Consider the following 23,099-nt stretch of genomic DNA (forward strand, 5'->3'; position numbering starts at 1 on the left):
CGTGGTCGGCCTGTGGAATTCGTTACCACAGAAAGTAGTTGAGGCCAAACCATTGTATGGTTTCAAGAAGCAGTTAGATATAACACTTAGAGGATCAAAGGATATGGAGAGGAACAGGATTAGGCTGTTGAGTTGGATGATCTGCGGAGCAGGCTTGAAGGGCCAGTTGGCTTCCTCCTGCTCCTATTTTCTATGTTTACCTGCAGAAGCTCTAACCTCTGCAATTTCCTCCCTTAACCTCTCCTCAGCTCCTTTAAGGCATTCCTTAAAATCTCCTTTGTCCAAGCTTTCAATCATCTGCCCTAAAATCTCCTTATGGGGCTAAGTGTCAAATTATGTCCGATAATCTTTCCTATGAAGCTACCTGTAATGATTTACTGCATTAAAGACAGACAATTGAAGAACTCACTGGAGGAGGACGCTCCACAAATATCCCCATCCCCAATGATGGGGGAGTCCAGCAAATCAGTGCAAAAGACAAGGAGAAGCTTTTACAACAATCTTCAGCCAGAAGTATTATGGGGGTGATGCATCTTGGCTTCCTCTAGAGATTTCTAGCATTACTGATGCCAGTCTTCAGTCAATTCAATTCACTCCATATCACATCAAGAAATGGCTGAAGACACTGGATACTGCAAGGCCAGAATAATATTCCTTCAAAAGGACTGTTGTTCTCCAGAATTTACCGCACCCTTAGCCACGCCATCCCAGTTACAACACAGGCAACTAACTGGCAATGTGGAAAACTGCCCAGGTATGTCCTGTCCACAAAAAGCAGGACGAATCCAACCCGGCCAATTACCGCCTCATGAATCTATGCTCAATCATTAGTAAATTGATGTCAGGGGACATCAACAGTGTTATCGAGTGGCACTTGCATAGGAATAACCTGCTCAGTGACGGTCAGTTTGGATTTCGTCAGGGCGACTCGCTTCAGCTTTGGTTCAAACATGGACAAAAGAGCTGAACTACAGGGGTGAGGTGAGAGTGACTGCTTTTGACATCAAGGCAGCATTTGACCAAGTTTGGCAATAGAAGCCCTAGCTAAAACTGGAATCAGGAGGAAAACGCTCCACTGGTTGGAGTCATTCCTGGCACAAAGGAGGATGGTTCTGGAGTTGGAGGTGGGATGTTTGCAGATGATTGCACAATATTTAGCACCATTCACAACTCCTCAGATCCCTGCCCAAAGCTGCAAGACCTGGACAATATCCAGGCTTGGGCTGACAAGTGGCAAGTTACATTTGTGCCACACAAGTGCCAGGCAATGACCATCTCCGACAAGAGAGAATCTAACCATCACCCCCTTGACATTCAATGGCATTACCATTGCTGAATCCTCTACCATTAATATTCTGGGGGTTCCATTGACCATAAACTAAACTGGACTAGCCATTTAAATACCGTGGCTACAAGAACAGGTCAGAAACTAGGAATTCTGTGGTGAGTAACTCACTTCCTGACTCCCCAAAGCCTGTCCACCATCTACAAGGCATAAATCAGAAGTGTAATCGAATACTCTCCACTTGCCTGGATGAGTGCAGCTCCAACAACACTCAAGAAGTTTGATACCATCCAGGACAAAGCAGCCCCGCTTGATTGTCCCCCTTCCACAAACATTCAAATCTCCACCATCGACACACAGGAACAGCCGTGTGTACCATCTACGAGATGCACTGCAGCAACTCACCAAGGTTCCTTAGACAGCACCTTCCAAACCCACGACCACTACCATCTAGAAGGACAAGGGCAGCAGATACCTGGGAACCCCACCACCTGGACAGTTCCCTCCAAGTCACTCACCATCCTGACTTTGAAATATGTCACCGTTCCTTCACTGTCGCTTGTCAAAATTCTGGAACCCCCTCATGAGCAGCACAGTGGGTGTACCTACACCACAAGGACTGCAGCGTTTCAAGAAGGCAGCTCACCACCACCTTCTCAGGCAATTAGGAATAGGCAATAAATGCTGGCCTAACCAGCGACAGCCACATTCCATGAACGAATGAAAAAAATAAATACAAGTTGTTGGCTAGAAAAAAAATCCCTACAAGATGTGGTTAAATGGAGGTTTACTGTAGAAAATGATTCTTGAAGCAAGAGTCCATAAATGCTAGTGGTTTGAAAAAGATGCATATTAAAGGATAAAAGGTGAGTGAAGAGGAGTGGAGTTATTCAAATACCGTGTAGGGGGACACATTAGCATGACATTGATGCAATGAACAAGTTTCTGTAATTTACCGTTCTATCATTGCTCCAATTATTCTATTTCCTTGTTTATTTTCTCTAGAGATCTTCCAGACGATCCAGGAGTGCAATGGGATCCAGAGCTCGTTGCGACGCTTATCCTCAAACACATACAGATTCATCACATCAGCCTAGTGAGTTCAAATACTGCCGTGTTTTTTCCTGCCATTTTGCTTCAATTGCTCGGTGTGCTGATTTGGCTCGAGGAGGAATAAAGAAACAATATTTTTCTACCCATGCAGGTGTTTCTTGACTTTTCACCTTAGGTTTCCTATACTGAACTCCTTTCTACTGAGGCTATTTGATGTTGTGATTCAAATCAGAATGATTACAGGACAGAAGGGGGGCCACTCAGTCCAACATGTCCAACCAGTATGAGATTCTCTCAGCTTGTTTGGGTGAGGGGAGTTGGGTGGGGGCTGCAGGGTGGCACCATGGTACAGGAAGCCATTCCAGCTGGTGAGCGCGCAAGAACTAGCACCCCCCCTCCACCCTTACCTGCTGGTCCACACCACCACTCTCCACCTCCTGCAACCTCCCCCCTCTTTCACCCTTCCCCACTGGTCCGATCCCTTCAACCACCCCACCCCGGCACTCTTCCCCACTGGTGGGAAACTTAATTCTAGTGAGTTGGCCTTTCAATGAGCTTGCTTGTAAAAGGACATCCCAACATTGTTCGTCGGGAAACACGACCTGCCTTTACAGTCCTGAGAGCAAAGGTTCGCCTCACACCAAAGTTCCTGTGCCTGCCGAGCTTGCCACTGAAGGAGGGACTGGAATATTCTGGCCAATGACTCGTGTTGTATATATGTACGTATTGTGTCCACAGAGGAGCTCACACGAGTGACATAAAGATACTGGTTATTTATTATTAAAGTAATTATTTACACGATGTACACGGCTCCCACTCAGGCCGAGCTTTTACACATATTGTCCATAGCTCAGCGGGAAGCTCGTACTCCATGAGACTCACGGAGACTAATTAGTCCGACCCTGGTCCGGTGCGGGTTCTAACAATGTGTATGTAGAGTTTGAAAGTGATGAAGAGGGAGAAGTATTTCCGATTTGACAACATACCTCAGTGTGACTTTACAACTTCCATTATAAAAGTTTTGTGGTTAAGAGTCTTAACGTTATGCTGTACAGAAGATTTGGCCCATCAAGTCTGCACCGACAAAACTACACTAAATCTACACTAAAGGATGATCCAGGAAATTACAGGCCGGTGCCTTACGTTAGTGGTAGGGAAATTATTTGAAAGGTTTCTTCGAGACAGGATTTACTCTCATTTGGAAGCAAATAGATGTATTAGCGAGAGGCAGCATGGTTTTGTGAAGGGGCGGTTGTGTCTCACTAACCTGATGGGTTTTTGAGGAAGTGACAAAGATGAAGGTAGGACAGTGGGTGTTGCCATGTTCCCATACAAGGGTCAGGACTTTATACTGCGAGATCTGCATAACAGGCACCCAGGTGTATCCAAAAATTAAAATTCTGGCCCGTAGTTACGTCTGGTCTCCTGTATGCAGAGAGCGGCTGGCTCAGCAATGCGGAGCAGAGGCTCCCGCCCGCTCCGTCTCTTCACCCTCGGGAATGGGCTGGTCAGCCTTGAGTGCGCCTTCATGCCAACTTTGTCGGTCCTTTCCAGAGCTCGATGTTTTTAGTTCTGGCGGTTGCCAAGTGTGGCCTGACTAAGGTGCAGCTGCAGCATGACTTGCCAAATTTTATACTCAATGCCCCGGCCAATGAAGGCCAGCATACCATATGCCATCTTGACTACCTTCTCCACCTGCGTTGCCACTTTCAGTGACCTGTGGACCTGTACACCCAGATCCCTCTGCCTATCAATACTCTGAAGGGTTCTACCATTCACTGTATATTCCCTACCTGCATTAGACCTTCCAAAATGCATTACCTCACATTTGTCCGGATTAAACTCCATCTGCCATCTCTCCGCCCAAGTCTCCAAACAATCTAAATCCTGCTGTATCCTCTGACAGTCCTCATCGCTATCCGCAATTCCACCAACCTTTGTGTCGTCTGCAAACTTACTAATCAGACCAGTTACATTTTCCTCCAAATCATTTATATATACTACAAAGAGCAAAGGTCCCAGCACTGATCCCTGTGGAACACCACTGGTCACAGCCCTCCAATTAGAAAAGCATCCTTCCATTGCTACTCTCTGCCTTCTATGACCTAGCCAGTTCTGTATCCACCTTGCCAGCTCACCCCTGATCCCGTGTGACTTCACCTTTTGTACTAGTCTACCATGAGGGACCTTGTCAAAGGCCTTACTGAAGTCCATATAGACAACATCCACTGCCCTACCTGCATCAATCATCTTAGTGACCTCCTCGAAAAACTCTATCAAGTTAGTGAGACACGACCTTCCCTTCACAAAACCATGCTGCCTCTCACTAATACGTCCATTTGCTTCCAAATGGGAGTAGATCCTGTCTCGAAGAATTCTCTCCAGTAATTTCCCTACCACTGAAGTAAGGCTCACCGGCCTGTAGTTCCCGGGATTATCCTTGCTACCCTTCTTAAACAGAGGAACAACATTGGCTATTCTCCAGTCCTCCGGGACATCCCCTGAAGACAGTGAGGATCCAAAGATTTCTGTCAAGGCCTCAGCAATTTCCTCTCCAGCCTCCTTCAGTATTCTGGGGTAGATCCCATCAGGCCCTGGGGACTTATCTACCTTAATATTTTTTAAGACACCCAACACCTCGTCTTTTTGGATCTCAATGTGACCCAGGCTATCTACACACCCTTCTCCAGACTCAACATCTACCAATTTCTTCTCTTTGGTGAATACTGATGCAAAGTATTCATTTAGTACCTCGCCCATTTCCTCTGGCTCCACACATAGATTCCCTTGCCTATCCTTCAGTGGGCCAACCCTTTCCCTGGCTACCCTCTTGCTTTTTATGTACGTGTAAAAAGCCTTGGGATTTTCCTTAACCCTATTTGCCAATGACTTTTCGTGACCCCTTCTAGCCCTCCTGACTCCTTGCTTAAGTTCCTTCCTACTTTCCTTATATTCCACGCAGGCTTCATCTGTTCCCAGCCTTATAGCCCTGACAAATGCCTCCTTTTTCTTTTTGACGAGGCCTACAATATCTCTCGTTATCCAAGGTTCCCGAAAATTGCCGTATTTATCCTTCTTCCTCACAGGAACATGCCAGTCCTGAATTCCTTTCAACTGCCACTTGAAAGCCTCCCACATGTCAGATGTTGATTTGCCCTCAAACATCCGCCCCCAATCTATGTTCTTCAGATCCCGCCTAATATTGTTATAATTAGCCTTCCCCCAATTTAGCACATTCATCCTAGGACCACTCTTATCCTTGTCCACCAGTACTTTAAAACTTACTGAATTGTGGTCACTGTTACCAAAATGCTCCCCTACTGAAACATCTACCACCTGGCCGGGCTCATTCCCCGATACCAGGTCCAGTACCGCCCCTTCCCTAGTTGGACTGTCTACATATTGTTTTAAGAAGCCCTCCTGGATGCTCCTTACAAACTCCGCCCCGTCTAAGCCCCTGGCACTAAGTGAGTCCCAGTCAATATTGGGGAAGTTGAAGTCTCCCATCACCACAACCCTGTTGTTTTTACTCTTTTCCAAAATCTGTCTACCTAGCTGCTCCTCTATCTCCCGCTGGCTGTTGGGAGGCCTGTAGTAAACCCCCAACATTGTGACTGCACCCTTCTTATTCCTGATCTCTACCCATATAGCCTCACTGCCCTATGAGGTGTCCTCCCGCAGTACAGCTGTGATATTCTCCCGAACCAGTAGCGCAACTCCGCCTCCCTTTTTACATCCCCCTCTATCCCACCTGAAACATCTAAATCCTGGACCGTTTAGCTGCCAATCCTGCCCTTCCCTCAACCAGGTCTCTGTAATGGCAACAACATCATAGTTCCAAGTACTAATCCAAGCTCTAAGTTCATCTGCCTTACCCGTAATACTTCTTGCATTAAAACATATGCACTTCAGGCGACCAGACCCGCTGTGTTCTGCAACTTCTCCCTGTCTGCTCTGCCTCAGAGCCCCACTGTCCCTATTCCCTAGTTCTCCCTCAATGCTCTCACCTTCTGACCTATTGCTCCCGTGCCCACCCCCCTGCCATACTAGTTTAAACCCTCCCGTGTGACACTAGCAAACCTCGCGGCCAGGATATTTATGCCTCTCCGGTTTAGATGCAACCCGTCCTTCTTATATAGGTCACACCTGCCCCGGAAGAGCTCCCAGTGGTCCAGATAACGGAAACCCTCCCTCCTACACCAGCTGTTTAGCCACGTGTTTAGCTGCTCTATCTTCCTATTTCTCGCCTCACTGGCACGTGGCACAGGGAGTAATCCCGAGATTACAACCCTCGAGGTCCTGTCTTTTAACTTTCTGCCTAGCTCCCTGAACTCCTGCTGCAGGACCTCATGCCACTTCCTGCCTATGTCGTTAGTACCAATATGTACAACGACCTCTGCCTGTTTGCCCTCCCCCTTCAGGATGCCCTCTACCCATTCGAAGACATCCTGGACCCTGGCACCAGGGAGGCAACATACCATCCTGGAGTCTCTTTCACGTCCACAGAAGCGCCTATCTGTGCCCCTGACTATAGAGTCCCCTATTACTATTACTCTTCTGCGCTTTGACCCTCCCTTCTGAAGATCAGAGCCAGCCGTGGTGCCACTGCTCTGGCTGCTGCTGTTTTCCCCTGATAGGCTATCCCCCCCCGACATGTATCCAAAGGGGTATACCTGTTCGAGAGGGGGACAACCACAGGGGATTCCTGCACTGACTGCCTGCCCTTTCTGGTGGTCACCCATTTCTCTGCCTGCACCTTGGGTGTGACCACATTTCCATAACTGCGATCTATGACGCTTTCCGCCACCTGCATGCTCCTAAGTGCATCCAATTGCTGCTCCAACCGAACCATGCGGTCTGTGAGGAGCTCCAGTTGGGTGCACTTTCTGCAGATGAAGCCATCCGGGATGCTGGAAGCCTCCTGGACCTGCCACATCTCACAGTCAGAGCACTGTACCCCTCTAACTGACATTGTGTCAATTAATTAAAATTAAAATTACATTTTTTTATTTTTTAAAAATATTTTTTTTTAAAATAAATTTCAAAGTTACTGTTAACTATCTGTTTCCTGGACTTCCGGGTGCGGCGATGACCAGCTAAGTCGCACGTTTCGGCAGCTCCCGGTGGAACGGACTTTTGGGCTCTTAATAAGAGCCCCAACGGCAATTTTAACGGCTAAAAGCACTGTGCGGTAAACCAGAAAGGAATCCCCCCTGGATACGGATGGAAAAAGGAGAGGAAAGTGGCCGGACTGCGGTGGATCCTTTAGAACAGCGGCAAGGAAGGCAAGCAAAAACCAAGATGGCGTCGGAAGGTGGCAGTTTAATATGGGGCCCTGAACAACACGAGTTTTTGAAACGCTGCGTGGAAGAGCTTAAAAAGGAAATGAAGAAAGAGCTGTTGGCCCCGATAATACAGGCGATCGAAGGGCTAAAGGAGGAACTAAAGACCCAGGAGCGGGAGCTTCGGGTCGTGAAGGCAAAGGCTGCCGAGAACGAGGACGATATACAGGGCCTGGTGGTGAAGACGGAGATGCACGAGGCACATCAGAAACGATGTGTGGAAAGGCTGGAGGTGCTGGAGAATAACGCGAGGAGGAATAATTTAAGGATTCTTGGTCTTCCTGAAGGAGCAGACGTCGGGGCATATGTGAGCACGATGCTGCACTCGTTAATGGGAGCGGAGGCCCCGGCGGGTCCGCTGGAGGTGGAGGGAGCATACCGAGTGATGGCGCGAGGACCGAGAGCAGGAGAAATTCCCAGAGCCATAGTGGTGAGATTCCTCTGTTTTAAGGACAAAGAGATGGTCCTTAGATGGGCAAAGAAAACTCGGAGCAGTAGGTGGGAGAACGCGGTGATCCGCGTTTATCAAGACTGGAGTGCGGAGGTGGCGAGAAGGAGGGCGAGCTTTAATCGGGCCAAGGCGGTGCTTCACAAAAAGAAGATAAAATTTGGAATGCTGCAACCGGCAAGACTGTGGGTCACATATCGAGGGAGGCACCACTACTTTGAGACGGCGGATGAGGCGTGGACTTTTATTGTGGAAGAAAAACTGGAATAAGCGGGTTACTAAAAAAGAACGTTTGAAACAAAGTGGTGGGGCGAGTATGGGGGGCGAAGAGGGGGAAAAAGGGGGGGGAAAGATGAGTTTTATGTTATTAATCCTGCGATGCGGTAACTTTTCTCTCTTCCACAGGTGGTGGTGGAGGGAGGAAGGGAGGTGGAGGAGATGGGGCGTTGGCCATGGGGGGCGGGGCCAAAAGGGAAGCGCGGGCTTTTCTCCCGCGCTATGATAATCATGGCGGGAATAGGGAAGCAGGAAGGAGGGGGCGTCGCACGGTGCGAGCCGAGGTCACGGGGGGAAGCCGAGGTCGGCCAGAGTTTGCTGACTTCTGGGAGCAACATGGGGGGTGTAACTACGCTAGTGGGGATCTAGCGGGGGGGGTGGGAGGGAGGAGTTACTGGGTTGCTGCTGCTGGGGAGAGGGGGAGCCGGAATGGGGTGGGGTGGGCGGGGGGGCGCCGCCTGGGGGGGACACAGCTGCGTGGGAACCGGGTGAGGAGCTGGAAAAAGGGGATGGCTAATCGACAAGGGGGGGGGGGGGTAAAAAGCCCCCCAACCTGGTTGATCACGTGGAATGTGAGAGAGCTGAACGGGCCGATAAAGAGGGCACGAGTACTCGCACACCTTAAGAAACTTAAGGCAGACGTGGTTATGTTACAAGAGACGCACTTGAAACTTATAGACCAGGTTAGACTACGCAAAGGATGGGTGGGGCAGATGTTTCATTCGGGGCTAGATGCGAAAAACAGGGGGGTGGCTATACTAGTGGGGAAGCGGGTTATGTTTGAGGCAAAGACCATAGTGGCGGATAGCGGGGGCAGATATGTGATGGTGAGTGGCAAATTACAGGGGGAGGCGGTGGTCTTGGTAAACGTATATGCCCCGAACGGCTAAAAGCACTGTGCGGTAAACCAGAAAGGAATCCCCCCTGGATACGGATGGAAAAAGGAGAGGAAAGTGGCCGGACTGCGGTGGATCCTTTAGAACAGCGGCAAGGAAGGCAAGCAAAAACCAAGATGGCGTCGGAAGGTGGCAGTTTAATATGGGGCCCTGAACAACACGAGTTTTTGAAACGCTGCGTGGAAGAGCTTAAAAAGGAAATGAAGAAAGAGCTGTTGGCCCCGATAATACAGGCGATCGAAGGGCTAAAGGAGGAACTAAAGACCCAGGAGCGGGAGCTTCGGGTCGTGAAGGCAAAGGCTGCCGAGAACGAGGACGATATACAGGGCCTGGTGGTGAAGACGGAGATGCACGAGGCACATCAGAAACGATGTGTGGAAAGGCTGGAGGTGCTGGAGAATAACGCGAGGAGGAATAATTTAAGGATTCTTGGTCTTCCTGAAGGAGCAGACGTCGGGGCATATGTGAGCACGATGCTGCACTCGTTAATGGGAGCGGAGGCCCCGGCGGGTCCGCTGGAGGTGGAGGGAGCATACCGAGTGATGGCGCGAGGACCGAGAGCAGGAGAAATTCCCAGAGCCATAGTGGTGAGATTCCTCTGTTTTAAGGACAAAGAGATGGTCCTTAGATGGGCAAAGAAAACTCGGAGCAGTAGGTGGGAGAACGCGGTGATCCGCGTTTATCAAGACTGGAGTGCGGAGGTGGCGAGAAGGAGGGCGAGCTTTAATCGGGCCAAGGCGGTGCTTCACAAAAAGAAGATAAAATTTGGAATGCTGCAACCGGCAAGACTGTGGGTCACATATCGAGGGAGGCACCACTACTTTGAGACGGCGGATGAGGCGTGGACTTTTATTGTGGAAGAAAAACTGGAATAAGCGGGTTACTAAAAAAGAACGTTTGAAACAAAGTGGTGGGGCGAGTATGGGGGGCGAAGAGGGGGAAAAAGGGGGGGGAAAGATGAGTTTTATGTTATTAATCCTGCGATGCGGTAACTTTTCTCTCTTCCACAGGTGGTGGTGGAGGGAGGAAGGGAGGTGGAGGAGATGGGGCGTTGGCCATGGGGGGCGGGGCCAAAAGGGAAGCGCGGGCTTTTCTCCCGCGCTATGATAATCATGGCGGGAATAGGGAAGCAGGAAGGAGGGGGCGTCGCACGGTGCGAGCCGAGGTCACGGGGGGAAGCCGAGGTCGGCCAGAGTTTGCTGACTTCTGGGAGCAACATGGGGGGTGTAACTACGCTAGTGGGGATCTAGCGGGGGGGGTGGGAGGGAGGAGTTACTGGGTTGCTGCTGCTGGGGAGAGGGGGAGCCGGAATGGGGTGGGGTGGGCGGGGGGGGCGCCGCCTGGGGGGGACACAGCTGCGTGGGAACCGGGTGAGGAGCTGGAAAAAGGGGATGGCTAATCGACAAGGGGGGGGGGGGGGTAAAAAGCCCCCCAACCTGGTTGATCACGTGGAATGTGAGAGAGCTGAACGGGCCGATAAAGAGGGCACGAGTACTCGCACACCTTAAGAAACTTAAGGCAGACGTGGTTATGTTACAAGAGACGCACTTGAAACTTATAGACCAGGTTAGACTACGCAAAGGATGGGTGGGGCAGATGTTTCATTCGGGGCTAGATGCGAAAAACAGGGGGGTGGCTATACTAGTGGGGAAGCGGGTTATGTTTGAGGCAAAGACCATAGTGGCGGATAGCGGGGGCAGATATGTGATGGTGAGTGGCAAATTACAGGGGGAGGCGGTGGTCTTGGTAAACGTATATGCCCCGAACGGCTAAAAGCACTGTGCGGTAAACCAGAAAGGAATCCCCCCTGGATACGGATGGAAAAAGGAGAGGCAAGTGGCCGGACTGCGGTGGATCCTTTAGAGCAGCGGCAAGGAAGGCAAGCAAAAACCAAGATGGCGTCGGAAGGTGGCAGTTTAATATGGGATGATGCCAATTTTATGAGGCGCATGCTAGGACGCATCCCGGACCTAGAGGTGGGAAAGTTGGTAATGGGGGGAGATTTTAATACGGCGCTGGAACCAGGGCTGGATAGGTCGAAGTCCAGGACTGGAAGAAGGCCGGCAGCAGCCAAGGTACTTAAAGATTTTATGGAGCAGATGGGAGGTGTAGACCCGTGGAGATTTAGCAGACCTAGGAGTAAGGAGTTTTCGTTTTTCTCCTATGTCCATAAAGTTTATTCGCGAATAGACTTTTTTGTTTTGGGAAGGGTGTTGATCCCGAAGGTGAGGGGGACGGAGTATACGGCTATAGCCATTTCGGATCACGCTCCACATTGAGTAGACTTGGAGATAGGGGAGGAAACAGGAGGGCGCCCACCCTGGAGAATGGACATGGGACTAATGGCAGATGAAGGGGTGTGTCTAAGGGTGAGGGGGTGCATTGAAAAATACTTGGAACTTAATGATAACGGGGTGGTCCAGGTGGGAGTGGTCTGGGAGGCGCTGAAGGCAGTGGTTAGAGGGGAGCTGATATCAATAAGGGCACATAAAGGAAAGCAGGAGAGTAGGGAACGGGAGCGGTTGCTGCAAGAACTTCTGAGGGTGGACAGGCAATATGCGGAGGCACCGGAGGAGGGACTGTACAGGGAAAGGCAAAGGTTACACCTAGAATTTGACTTGCTGACAACGGGTACTGCAGAAGCACAGTGGAGGAAGGCACAGGGTGTACAGTATGAGTATGGGGAGAAGGCGAGCAGGTTGCTGGCCCATCAATTGAGGAAAAGGGGAGCAGCGAGGGAAATAGGGGGAGTGAGGGATGAGGAAGGAGAGATAGAGCGGGGAGCGGAGAGAGTGAATGGAGTGTTCAAGGCATTCTATAAAAGATTATACGAAGCTCGGCCCCCGGATGGGAAGGAGAGAATGATGTGCTTCCTGGACCGGCTGGAATTTCCTAAGGTGGAGGAGCAGGAGAGGGTGGGACTGGGAGCACAGATCGAGATAGAGGAAGTAGTGAAAGGAATTAGGAGTATGCAGGCGGGGAAGGCACCGGGACCGGATGGATTTCCAGTCGAATTTTATAGGAAATATGAGGACTTGCTTGCCCCGATACTGATGAGAACCTTTAATGAGGCGAAGGAAAGGGGACAGCTGCCCCCGACTATGTCGGAGGCAACGATATCGCTTCTCCTAAAGAAGGAAAAAGACCCGCTGCAATGCGGGTCCTATAGACCTATTTCCCTCCTAAATGTAGACGCTAAGATTCTGGCCAAGGTAATGGCAATGAGGATAGAGGATTGTGTCCCGGGGGTGGTCCATGAGGACCAAACTGGGTTTGTGAAGGGGAGACAGCTAAATACAAATATATGGAGGCTGCTAGGGGTAATGATGATGCCCCCACCAGAGGGGGAAGTGGAGATAGTGGTGGCGATGGATGCCGAGAAAGCATTTGATAGAGTGGAGTGGGATTATTTGTGGGAGGTGTTGAGGAGATTTGGCTTTGGAGATGAGTATATTAGATGGGTACAGCTGCTGTATAGGGCCCCGATGGCGAGCGTGGTCACGAATGGACGGGGGTCTGCGTATTTTCGGCTCCATAGAGGGACGAGGCAGGGATGTCCTCTGTCCCCGTTACTGTATGCACTGGCGATTGAGCCCCTGGCAATAGCATTGAGGGGTTCCAGGAAGTGGAGGGGAGTACTCAGGGGAGGAGAGGAACACCGGGTATCTCTTTACGCGGACGATTTATTGGTGTATGTGGCGGACCCGGTGGAGGGGATGCCAGAGATAATGCGGATACTTGGGGAGTTTGGAGAATTTTCAGGATATAAGCTGAACATGGGGAAAAGTGAGTTGTTTGTGGTGCATCCAGGGGAGCAGAGTAGAGAAATAGAGGACTTACCGCTGAGAAAGGTAACAAGGGACTTTCGCTACTTGGGGAGCCAGATAGCCAAGAATTGGGGTACATTGCATAGGTTAAACTTAGCGCGGTTGGTGGAACAGATGGAGGAGGACTTCAAGAGATGGGACATGGTACCCCTGTCACTGGCAGGGAGGGTACAAGCGGTTAAAATGGTGGTCCTCCCGAGATTCCTCTTTGTGTTTCAGTGCCTCCCGGTGGTGAGCACGAAGGCTTTTTTCAAAAGGATTGAGAAGAGTATCATGAGTTTTGTGTGGGCCGGGAAGACCCCGAAAGTGAGGAAGGGATTTTTGCAGCGTAGTAGGGACAGGGGGGGGGCTGGCGCTACCGAGCCTGAGTGAGTACTATTGGGCCGCCAACATCTCAATGGTATGTAAGTGGATGGGAGAAGAGGAGGGAGCGGCGTGGAAGAGATTGGAGAAGGGGTCCTGTAGGGGGACTTGCCTACAAGCCATGGTGACGGCGCCGTTGCCGTTCTCACCGAAGAAATACTCCACAAGCCCGGTGGTGGTGGCTACTCTGAAAATTTGGGGGCAATGGAGACGGCATAGGGGAAAGACTGGAGCCTCGGTGTGGTCCCCGATAAGAAATAATCATAGGTTTGCTCCAGGGAGAATGGATGGGGGATTTGGAACATGGCAAAGAGCAGGAGTAACACAATTGAGAGATCTGTTTGTAGATGGGACGTTTGCAAGTCTGGGAGCGCTGACCGAAAAATATGGGTTGCCCCAAGGGAATGCATTCCAGTATATGCAACTGAGGGCTTTTGCGAGGCAACAGGTGAGGGAATTCCCGCAGCTCCCGACGCAGGAGGTGCAGGACAGGGTGATCTCAAAGACATGGGTGGGGACGGTAAGGTATCAGACATATATAGGGAAATGAGGGATGAGGGGGAGATTATGGTAGATGAGCTGAAAGGGAAATGGGAAGAAGAGCTGGGGGAGGAGATTGTGGAGGGGCTGTGGGCTGATGCCCTAAGTAGGGTAAACTCATCGTCCTCGTGTGCTAGGCTAAGCCTGATACAAATTAAGGTGTTACACAGGGCGCATATGACTGGAGCACGGCTCAGTAAATTTTTTGGAGTGGGGATAGGTGTGCGAGATGCTCGAGAAGCCCAGCGAATCGCACCCACATGTTCTGGTCATGTCCGACACTACAGGGGTTTTGGGTGGGGGTGACAAAGGTGCTTTCGAAGGTGGTGGGGGTCCAGGTCGAACCAAGCTGGGGGTTGGCTATATTCGGGGTTGCAGAAGAGCCGGGAGTGCAGGAGGCGAAAGAGGCCGATGTTTTGGCCTTTGCGTCCCTAGTAGCCCGGCGCAGGATACTGTTGATGTGGAAGGAAGCCAAGCCCCCGGGGGTGGAGACCTGGATAAATGACATGGCAGGGTTTATAAAGCTGGAACGGATTAAGTTCGTCCTAAGGGGATCGGCTCAAGGGTTCACCAGGCGGTGGCAACCGTTCGTCGAATACCTCACAGAAAGATAGAGGGAATGGAAAAGAAGAAGACAGCAGCAGCAACCCGGGGGGGGGGGGGGGGGAGGAACCAGAGGGATTCTCAGGGATGTTAATATATAAGTATATAAGTATAATATGTATAGGTTGTTGTTTTCGATAATTGTATATTGGACTGTTAAAACATATTTTTGGAGAATATTTATCTGGGACAAGGCAGTTGCCATTTAGTTTTGTTTTTGTTTATATATTATTTATTTCTTGTTTATAAAACTGGCCATTGTTATTTATATTGTTATAATATTGTGTAAAGGATACACAATGTACTGTGATGGTTGGCCAAAAATTTTCAATAAAATATTTATTAAAAAAACTATCTGTTTCCTAGCACTAGATTTCTAATAGAAATGCGAAAGCTAAATATAGTACTCTCCGATCTCTGGCTTCGATATCCCTCTAAATTATAATTAAGTAATTATGTTTAATTAGTTACCAATGCTTAATTTTTTTAATTTAGTGTAGATTCCCAACCAGCCACTCAGGCCACAGCTTTTCTGTGATGTCACCTCAGGTTCCCCCCGACACACACAATTTGAAAAAGGTATAAAAGTAAAAATGAGTAAAAATCACTTACTTACCTTCTTACCCTCTGAGTGTCTTAGATGTTCTCAGGTTCTCTCCCTGACAGAGACTGCTCCTCCTCCTCCGAACGGCTCCCGAAACTAGGCCGCGATCATTTTAAAATGAGAGTTTTCTATCACAGATGAGGATAGACTCCACACAGACAGTGACCCAAGCGGGATTTGAACCTGGGACCCTGGTGCTGTGAAGCAACAATGCTAACCACTGTGCTCCAGTGCTGCCCATGTACTCCAGAGGAGATTCACAAGAAGGATTCCAGGGATGAAGAACTGTAGCTATGATGATAGAGTGGAGAGGTTGGGACTGTTTTCCTTGGAGAAAGGAAAGCTGAGAAAAGGAGTATGGGCGGCAGGGTAGCACAGTGGTTAGCACTGCCAGGGAAGGGCGGCAGGGTAACACAGTGGTTAGCACTGCCAGGGAAGGGCGGCAGGGTAGCACAGTGGTTAGCACTGCCAGGGAAGGGCGGCAGGGTAGCACAGTGGTTAGCAGTGCCAGGGAAGGGCGGCAGGGTAGCACAGTGGTTAGCAGTGCCAGGGAAGGGCGGCAGGGTAGCACAGTGGTTAGCAGTGCCAGGGAAGGGCGGCAGGGTAGCACAGTGGTTAGCAGTGCCAGGGAAGGGCGGCAGGGTAGCACAGTGGTTAGCAGTGCCAGGGAAGGGCGGCAGGGTAGCACAGTGGTTAGCAGTGCCAGGGAAGGGCGGCAGGGTAACACAGTGGTTAGCACTGCCAGGGAAGGGCGGCAGGGCAACACAGTGGTTAGCAGTGCCAGGGAAGGGCGGCAGGGTAGCACAGTGGGTTAGCAGTGCCAGGGAAGGGCGGCAGGGTAACACAGTGGTTGGCAGTGCCAGGGAAGGGCGGCAGGGTAACACAGTGGTTAGCAGTGCCAGGGAAGGGCGGCAGGGTAACACAGTGGTTAGCAGTGCCAGGGAAGGGCGGCAGGGTAACACAGTGGTTAGCAGTGCCAGGGAAGGGCGGCAGGGTAGCACAGTGGTTAGCAGTGCCAGGGAAGGGCGGCAGGGTAGCACAGTGGTTAGCAGTGCCAGGGAAGGGCGGCAGGGTAGCACAGTGGTTAGCAGTGCCAGGGAAGGGCGGCAGGGTAGCACAGTGGTTAGCAGTGCCAGGGAAGGGAGGCAGGGTAACACAGTGGTTAGCACTGCCAGGGAAGGGCGGCAGGGTAACACAGTGGTTAGCAGTGCCAGGGAAGGGCGGCAGGGTAACACAGTGGTTAGCAGTGCCAGGGAAGGGCGGCAGGGTAACACAGTGGTTGGCAGTGCCAGGGAAGGGCGGCAGGGTAGCACAGTGGTTAGCAGTGCCAGGGAAGGGCGGCAGGGTAACACAGTGGTTAGCAGTGCCAGGGAAGGGCGGCAGGGTAACACAGTGGGTTAGCAGTGCCAGGGAAGGGCGGCAGGGTAACACAGTGGTTGGCAGTGCCAGGGAAGGGCGGCAGGGTAGCACAGTGGTTAGCAGTGCCAGGGAAGGGCGGCAGGGTAACACAGTGGTTAGCAGTGCCAGGGAAGGGCGGCAGGGTAACACAGTGGTTAGCAGTGCCAGGGAAGGGCGGCAGGGTAACACAGTGGTTAGCAGTGCCAGGGAAGGGCGGCAGGGTAACACAGTGGTTAGCAGTGCCAGGGAAGGGAGGCAGGGTAACACAGTGGTTAGCAGTGCCAGGGAAGGGCGGCAGGGTAGCACAGTGGTTAGCAGTGCCAGGGAAGGGCGGCAGGGTAACACAGTGGTTAGCAGTGCCAGGGAAGGGCGGCAGGGTAGCACAGTGGTTAGCAGTGCCAGGGAAGGGCGGCAGGGTAGCACAGTGGTTAGCACTGCCAGGGAAGGGCGGCAGGGTAGCACAGTGGTTAGCAGTGCCAGGGAAGGGCGGCAGGGCAACACAGTGGTTAGCAGTGCCAGGGAAGGGCGGCAGGGTAGCACAGTGGGTTAGCAGTGCCAGGGAAGGGCGGCAGGGTAGCACAGTGGTTAGCAGTGCCAGGGAAGGGCGGCAGGGTAGCACAGTGGGTTAGCAGTGCCAGGGAAGGGCGGCAGGGTAACACAGTGGTTAGCAGTGCCAGGGAAGGGCGGCAGGGTAGCACAGTGGTTAGCAGTGCCAGGGAAGGGCGGCAGGGTAACACAGTGGTTAGCAGTGCCAGGGAAGGGCGGCAGGGTAACACAGTGGTTAGCAGTGCCAGGGAAGGGCGGCAGGGTAGCACAGTGGTTGGCAGTGCCAGGGAAGGGCGGCAGGGTAACACAGTGGTTGGCAGTGCCAGGGAAGGGCGGCAGGGTAACACAGTGGTTGGCACTGCCAGGGAAGGGCGGCAGGGTAACACAGTGGTTAGCACTGCCAGGGAAGGGCGGCAGGGTAACACAGTGGTTAGCAGTGCAAGGGAAGGGCGGCAGGGTAGCACAGTGGTTAGCACTGCCAGGGAAGGGCGGCAGGGTAGCACAGTGGTTAGCAGTGCCAGGGAAGGGCGGCAGGGTAGCACAGTGGTTAGCAGTGCCAGGGAAGGGCGGCAGGGTAGCACAGTGGTTAGCAGTGCCAGGGAAGGGCGGCAGGGTAGCACAGTGGTTAGCAGTGCCAGGGAAGGGCGGCAGGGTAGCACAGTGGTTAGCAGTGCCAGGGAAGGGCGGCAGGGTAACACAGTGGTTAGCAGTGCCAGGGAAGGGCGGCAGGGTAGCACAGTGGTTAGCACTGCTGCCTCACGGCGCTGAGGTCCCAGGTTCGATCCCGGCTCTGGGTCACTGTCAGTGTGGAGGCTCACATTCTCCTCGTGTCTGCGTGGGTTTCCTCCCACAAGTCCCGAAAGATGGGCTGTTAGGTGAATTGGACATTGGCAATGGGCAACCAGCCACATATCAGGCAGATCCGCCCTAATGCCTTGCTGTTGCCATCAACAGCTCCACCATCTGCTGTACCAGTGTTACTGCAATTAGCTTTATGTTGAAAAACAAGTCTGCCCATTTCTTATTGATCTTATGCGTTGAAACTGGGAATATTTATTTTATTGGTAACTGGATGAAATTCTTTCCCAATGCATTTGAAGTACATACACTTGAAGTATGACAGGGCGGCACGGTAGCACAGTGGTTAGCACTGTTGCTTCAGAGCTCCGGGGTGCCAGGTTCGATTCCCGGCTTGGGTCACTGCCTGTGTGGAGACTGTGTGGGTTTCCTCCGGGTGCTCCGGTTTCCTCCCACAAGTCCTGAACGACGTGCTGTTAGGTGAATTGGACATTCTGAATTCTCCCTCTGTGTACCCGAACAGGTGCCGGAGTGTGGCGACTAGGGGCTTTTCACAGTAACGTCATTGCAGTGTTAATGTAAGCCTACCTGTGACAATAATAAAGATTATTATTATAACTCATTTTGAAGGGAGCACTTTATGGATAGTTTTCTTTGTGACATTGGTGATGCAATGTTCACCCTTCATTCTGCTCTTGTAGGTGCTGACGTTTGATGAAGATGGAGTGAGTGGACATGCCAACCATATTGCTGTTTACTACGCAATCAGGTAACTATCAAATCACTCGGCTTTTCAAAGTTACCCCCTCAGGTAAGACCTACAAATGTTCACTTTATAACTAAGGGGGGAAATAGCAGGGGTGCTGGCAATAATTTTCAAATCCTCTCTGGCCACAGGAGAGGTGCCAGAGGACTGGAGGATAGTCAATGTGGTGCCATTATTCAAGAAGGGAGGAAGGGATAAACCAGGAAACTACAGGCCAATCAGTCTAACCTCCATGGTGGGGAAATTATTGAAGCAATTCTGAGAGACTGAATTAATCTGCATTTGGAGAGTCGGGGATTAATCCGGAACAGTCAACAATCTGACCAACTTGACTGAATTTTTCGAAGAGATGACCAGGTGTGTAGATGAGGGAAATGCATTTGACATAATCTACTTGGACTTCAGCAAGACTTTTGATAAAGTCCCACATGGGAGACTGACAGCAAAGGTAAGAGCCCATGGGATCCAAGGAAATTTGGCAAATTGGGTCCAGAATTGGCTGAGTGGCAGCAAGCAGAGGGTGGTGGTCGAGGGGAGTTTTTCTGACCGGAAGCCTGTGTCCAGAGGGGTCCTGCAGGGATCAGTGTTGGAGCCCTTTTAGTGTGTGGTTTATATAAATGATTTAGACATGAATGTAGGAGGGTTGCTCAGTAAGTTTGCGGATGATATGAAAATTGGTGGGGTGGTAAATAGTGAGAAGGATAGCCTTCGATTACAGGAGGATACAGACGGGCTGGTCAGACGGGCTGATCAGTGGCAAATGGAATTCAATCTGGATAAGTGTGAGGTGATATTGGGCAGGACAAACAAAGCAAGGGAATACAGGATAAACGGCAGGACCCTGGGAAGCACCGAGGATCAGAGGGAGTTTGGTGTGCATGTACACCCGTCCTTTAAGGTAGCAGAGCAGGTGGATACAGTGGTTAAGAAGGCGTATGGAATACTTGCCCTTTTAGCTGAGGCACAGAGTTTAAGAGCAGGGAGGTTATGCTGAAACTGTATAAAATGTTGGTTAGGCCACAGTTAAGAGTGCTGTGTTCAGTTCTGGAATCCACATTATAGGAGGGATGTGATAGCCACTAGAAAGGGTGCAGAGGGGATTTACCAGGATGTTGCCTGGGCTGGAGAGAGATTGGATAGACTGGGGTTGTTTTCCTTGGAGCAGAGGAGACTGAGGGGGGACATGAGAGGTATAAAAGTATGAGGGGCATAGATAGAGTTGACAGAAACAAATGTTTCCCAATGGTGGAGGGGTCAATGACCACGGGGCAGAGATTTAAGGTGAGGGGCAGGAGGGATGTGAACCTTTTTACACAGAGGGTGGTGGGAGTCTGGAACTTGCTGCCTGAAAGGATGGTGGAGGCAGAGACCCTCAGAACGGTTTAGATGTGGAATTGTGATGCCAGGGCAGACAAGGCCAAGAGCTGGAAAATGGGATTAGAATAAATTAGGTGATTGACCGATGCAGACGCGACGGCTAAAGGGCCTTTTCTGTGCCCTGTGACTCTGTCCTTGTGTAACTGTAACCTTCGGGGTAGATGATGTCTACTGTGAATCAGTGACATGATATTGTGAATTTAAATTTGGAGAGAAAGGGATTCCAATTATGAACCACAAGACCAAAAAATTCTGAACAGGAAAATCGCTTTGGAAAGCAAGAGCAACGAGAATTGTGCAGCTACTCTTTCCCACATGTCTGTAGCTAATGAGACCAATATGGTCAGCTTGTCAGACCTGGGCACGATCTGACTGACCAATCAGTCCATGGTTTATCAAACTCATAGAATCATAGAATCCCTAAGTGCAGAAAGAGGCCATTCGGCCAATCGAGTCTGTTCCGACACCTCGAAAGGCCACCCTACCTAGGCCCAATCCCCTGCCCTGAAACCACCAACTTAAGGGGCAATTTATCATGACCAATCCACCTAACTTGCACATCTTTGGACTGTGGGAGGAAACCGCACACAAGGAGAACGCACAGACTCCGCACAGACAGTGCCCCAAGCCGAGAATCGAACCTGGGACCTTGGCGCTATGAGGGTAAAAATTCCCAAAGCTGCCCAATAACCACAGTAATAATAATAATCTTTATTATTGTCACAAGTAGGCTTACATTAACACTGCAATGAAGTTACTGTGAAAAGCCCCCAGTCGCCACACTCCGATGCCAGTACGGGTACACTGACGGAGAATTCAGAATGTCCAATTCACCTAACAGCACGTCTTTCGGGACTTATGGGAGGAAACCGGAGCACTCGAGTGTTGAACGCGGTGACTGTAGAGATAGTACAGTCATTTTCAAATACAGAGTCGCGACCTGCGGGTTGGTCGCAGCTGGGTATCAGGAGGGTAGCGAGGTCATGCGTTACAGCGTTACCAATCACTGGGCCATGCCACATGGCGTTCCCGATCACAGGGCCATGCCACACGGCGTTCCCGATCACGGGGCCATGTGTCACGGCGTTCCCGATCGCGGGGCCATGCCACACGGCGTTCCCGATCACGGGGCCATGTGTCGCGGCATTCCCGATCGCGGGGCCGTGCGTCACAATGTTCCCGATCACGGGGCTATGCGTCGCGGCGTTCCCGATCACAGGGCCATGCGTCGCGGAGTTCCCGATCACGGGGCCATGCGTCGCGGCATTCCCGATTGCCGGGCCGTGCGTCACAATGTTCCCAATCACAGGGCCATGCGTCACGGAGTTCCCGATCACGGGGCCATGCGTCGCGCCGTTCCAGATCACGAGGCCATGCGTCGCAGAGTTCCCAATTACGGGGCCATGCGTCGCAGCGTTCCCGATCACGGGGCCATGCGTCGCGGCATTCCCAATCAGGGGGCCATGTGTTGCGCGTTCCCGATCATGGGGCCATGCGTCGCGGCGTTCCCGATCATGGGGCCATGTGTCACGGCGTTCCCGATCATGGGGCCATGTGTCACGGCATTCCCGATCATGGGGCCATGCGTCACAATGTTCCCAATCACGGGGCTGTGCGTCACAATGTTCCCGATCACGGGGCCATGCGTCGCGGCGTTCCCGATCACGGGGCCATGCGTCGCGGCGTTCCCAATCACGGGGCCATTCGTCACGGCGTTCCCGATCACGGGGCCATGCGTCGCGGCGTTCCCAATCACGGGGCCATTCGTCACGGCGTTCCCGATCACGGGGCCATGCGTCGCGGAGTTCCCGACAACTAGACAATGCGTTGCAGAGTTCTCGATCACGGGGCCATGTGTTGCGCGTTCCCGATCACGGGGCCATGCGTCACGGCGTTCCCGATCACGAGGCCGTGCGTCACAATGTTCCCGATCACGGGGCCATGCGTCACGGCGTTCCTGATGACGGGGCCATGCGTCACGGAGTTCCTGATGACGGGGCCATGCGTCACGGCGTTCCCGATCGCGGGGCCGTGCCTCACAATGTTCCCGATCACGGGGCCATGCGACACGGAGTTCCTGATCGAGTGGCCATGCGTCGCGGCGTTCCTGATTGCAGGGCCATCTGTTGCCGCGAATGCGGGAAGTAATGCCCAAGGCGCGGCCGGCACCTTCAGACTGCTAGCAGTTCCAGGCATCCATGACCCCTCAGCAGTGCCCAATGTTGCACTTTTCTTTATCTAAACCACAGTGTGTGTTTTAACCCGTATACGGTGGACAAATAATCACACAACTTGTTTAGTTTCAATCATATGATCATGTACATTGGACTATAAAATAATACACTTGAACGACCTTAACTTAACTTCCAGGTGACCGGCAAGCACAGAGCAGATACGGCCTTATCTGATTTCTGGTAGTTTGGCAGTGCTGCCGTTCTGCAGGCAGTCCGTGTCCTCTGTTCTAATTTGCCTGTGGATGGCGTGGGCTCTTCTTGGCTGGTGCTGGATTCACCATTGTTGGTGACTGTCGATGCTGCAGTGAGAGTCAGTGGCCTGCGTAGTGCCTTTTATTCTTCTAGCTATCACCCTCTTTTGGGCGGTCCCAGGTGAAGGTCCAATGGATCGATAGGGTATCGATCACCCTGATCGATCCTGACCCATTGGGGGTGGATACCTTGATGGCTGGGTGGTGTAGCCAGTTAAAATGGCCAACTCCCGATTTAAAATGGCGAACGGCAAAGGCTGATGGGAAATTCAGCCAACAGGACACAAACGAGCAGCTGCAGGTTGAGTGTGTATTTACCTCTGGAAAGGCCAGACAAGATCGATACCAGCAACCATCAGCAGAACAAAACACCAGCCATCTGCATATTAATGAGCAATCCCCGGGAACAATGAGCAACATTTAGACACATGAAGCCAAACCAGACTCTTTGGCGCCAGCAGAAGCCTACACAATGGGAGGTGAACGACCACC

The 23,099-nt window shown here is 51.6% G+C and overlaps 1 protein-coding gene across 1 annotated transcript in view; it reads left to right on the forward strand.

Moving 5' to 3' along the window:
• The window catches only part of pigl (phosphatidylinositol glycan anchor biosynthesis, class L), a gene marked incomplete at its 5' end in the record, with an annotated part of 95,317 nt that overhangs the window by 48,784 nt on the left and 23,434 nt on the right, over positions 1-23,099 (forward strand). Inside the window, 2 exons of the mRNA XM_072470046.1 lie at positions 2,291-2,381; positions 18,681-18,748. Coding sequence (XP_072326147.1) covers positions 2,291-2,381; positions 18,681-18,748 — 159 coding nt within the window. The remainder of the gene's footprint in view (positions 1-2,290; positions 2,382-18,680; positions 18,749-23,099) is intronic.

Source organism: Scyliorhinus torazame, chromosome 12, assembly GCF_047496885.1.
Source record: "Scyliorhinus torazame isolate Kashiwa2021f chromosome 12, sScyTor2.1, whole genome shotgun sequence".
Lineage (NCBI taxonomy): Eukaryota > Metazoa > Chordata > Chondrichthyes > Carcharhiniformes > Scyliorhinidae > Scyliorhinus > Scyliorhinus torazame.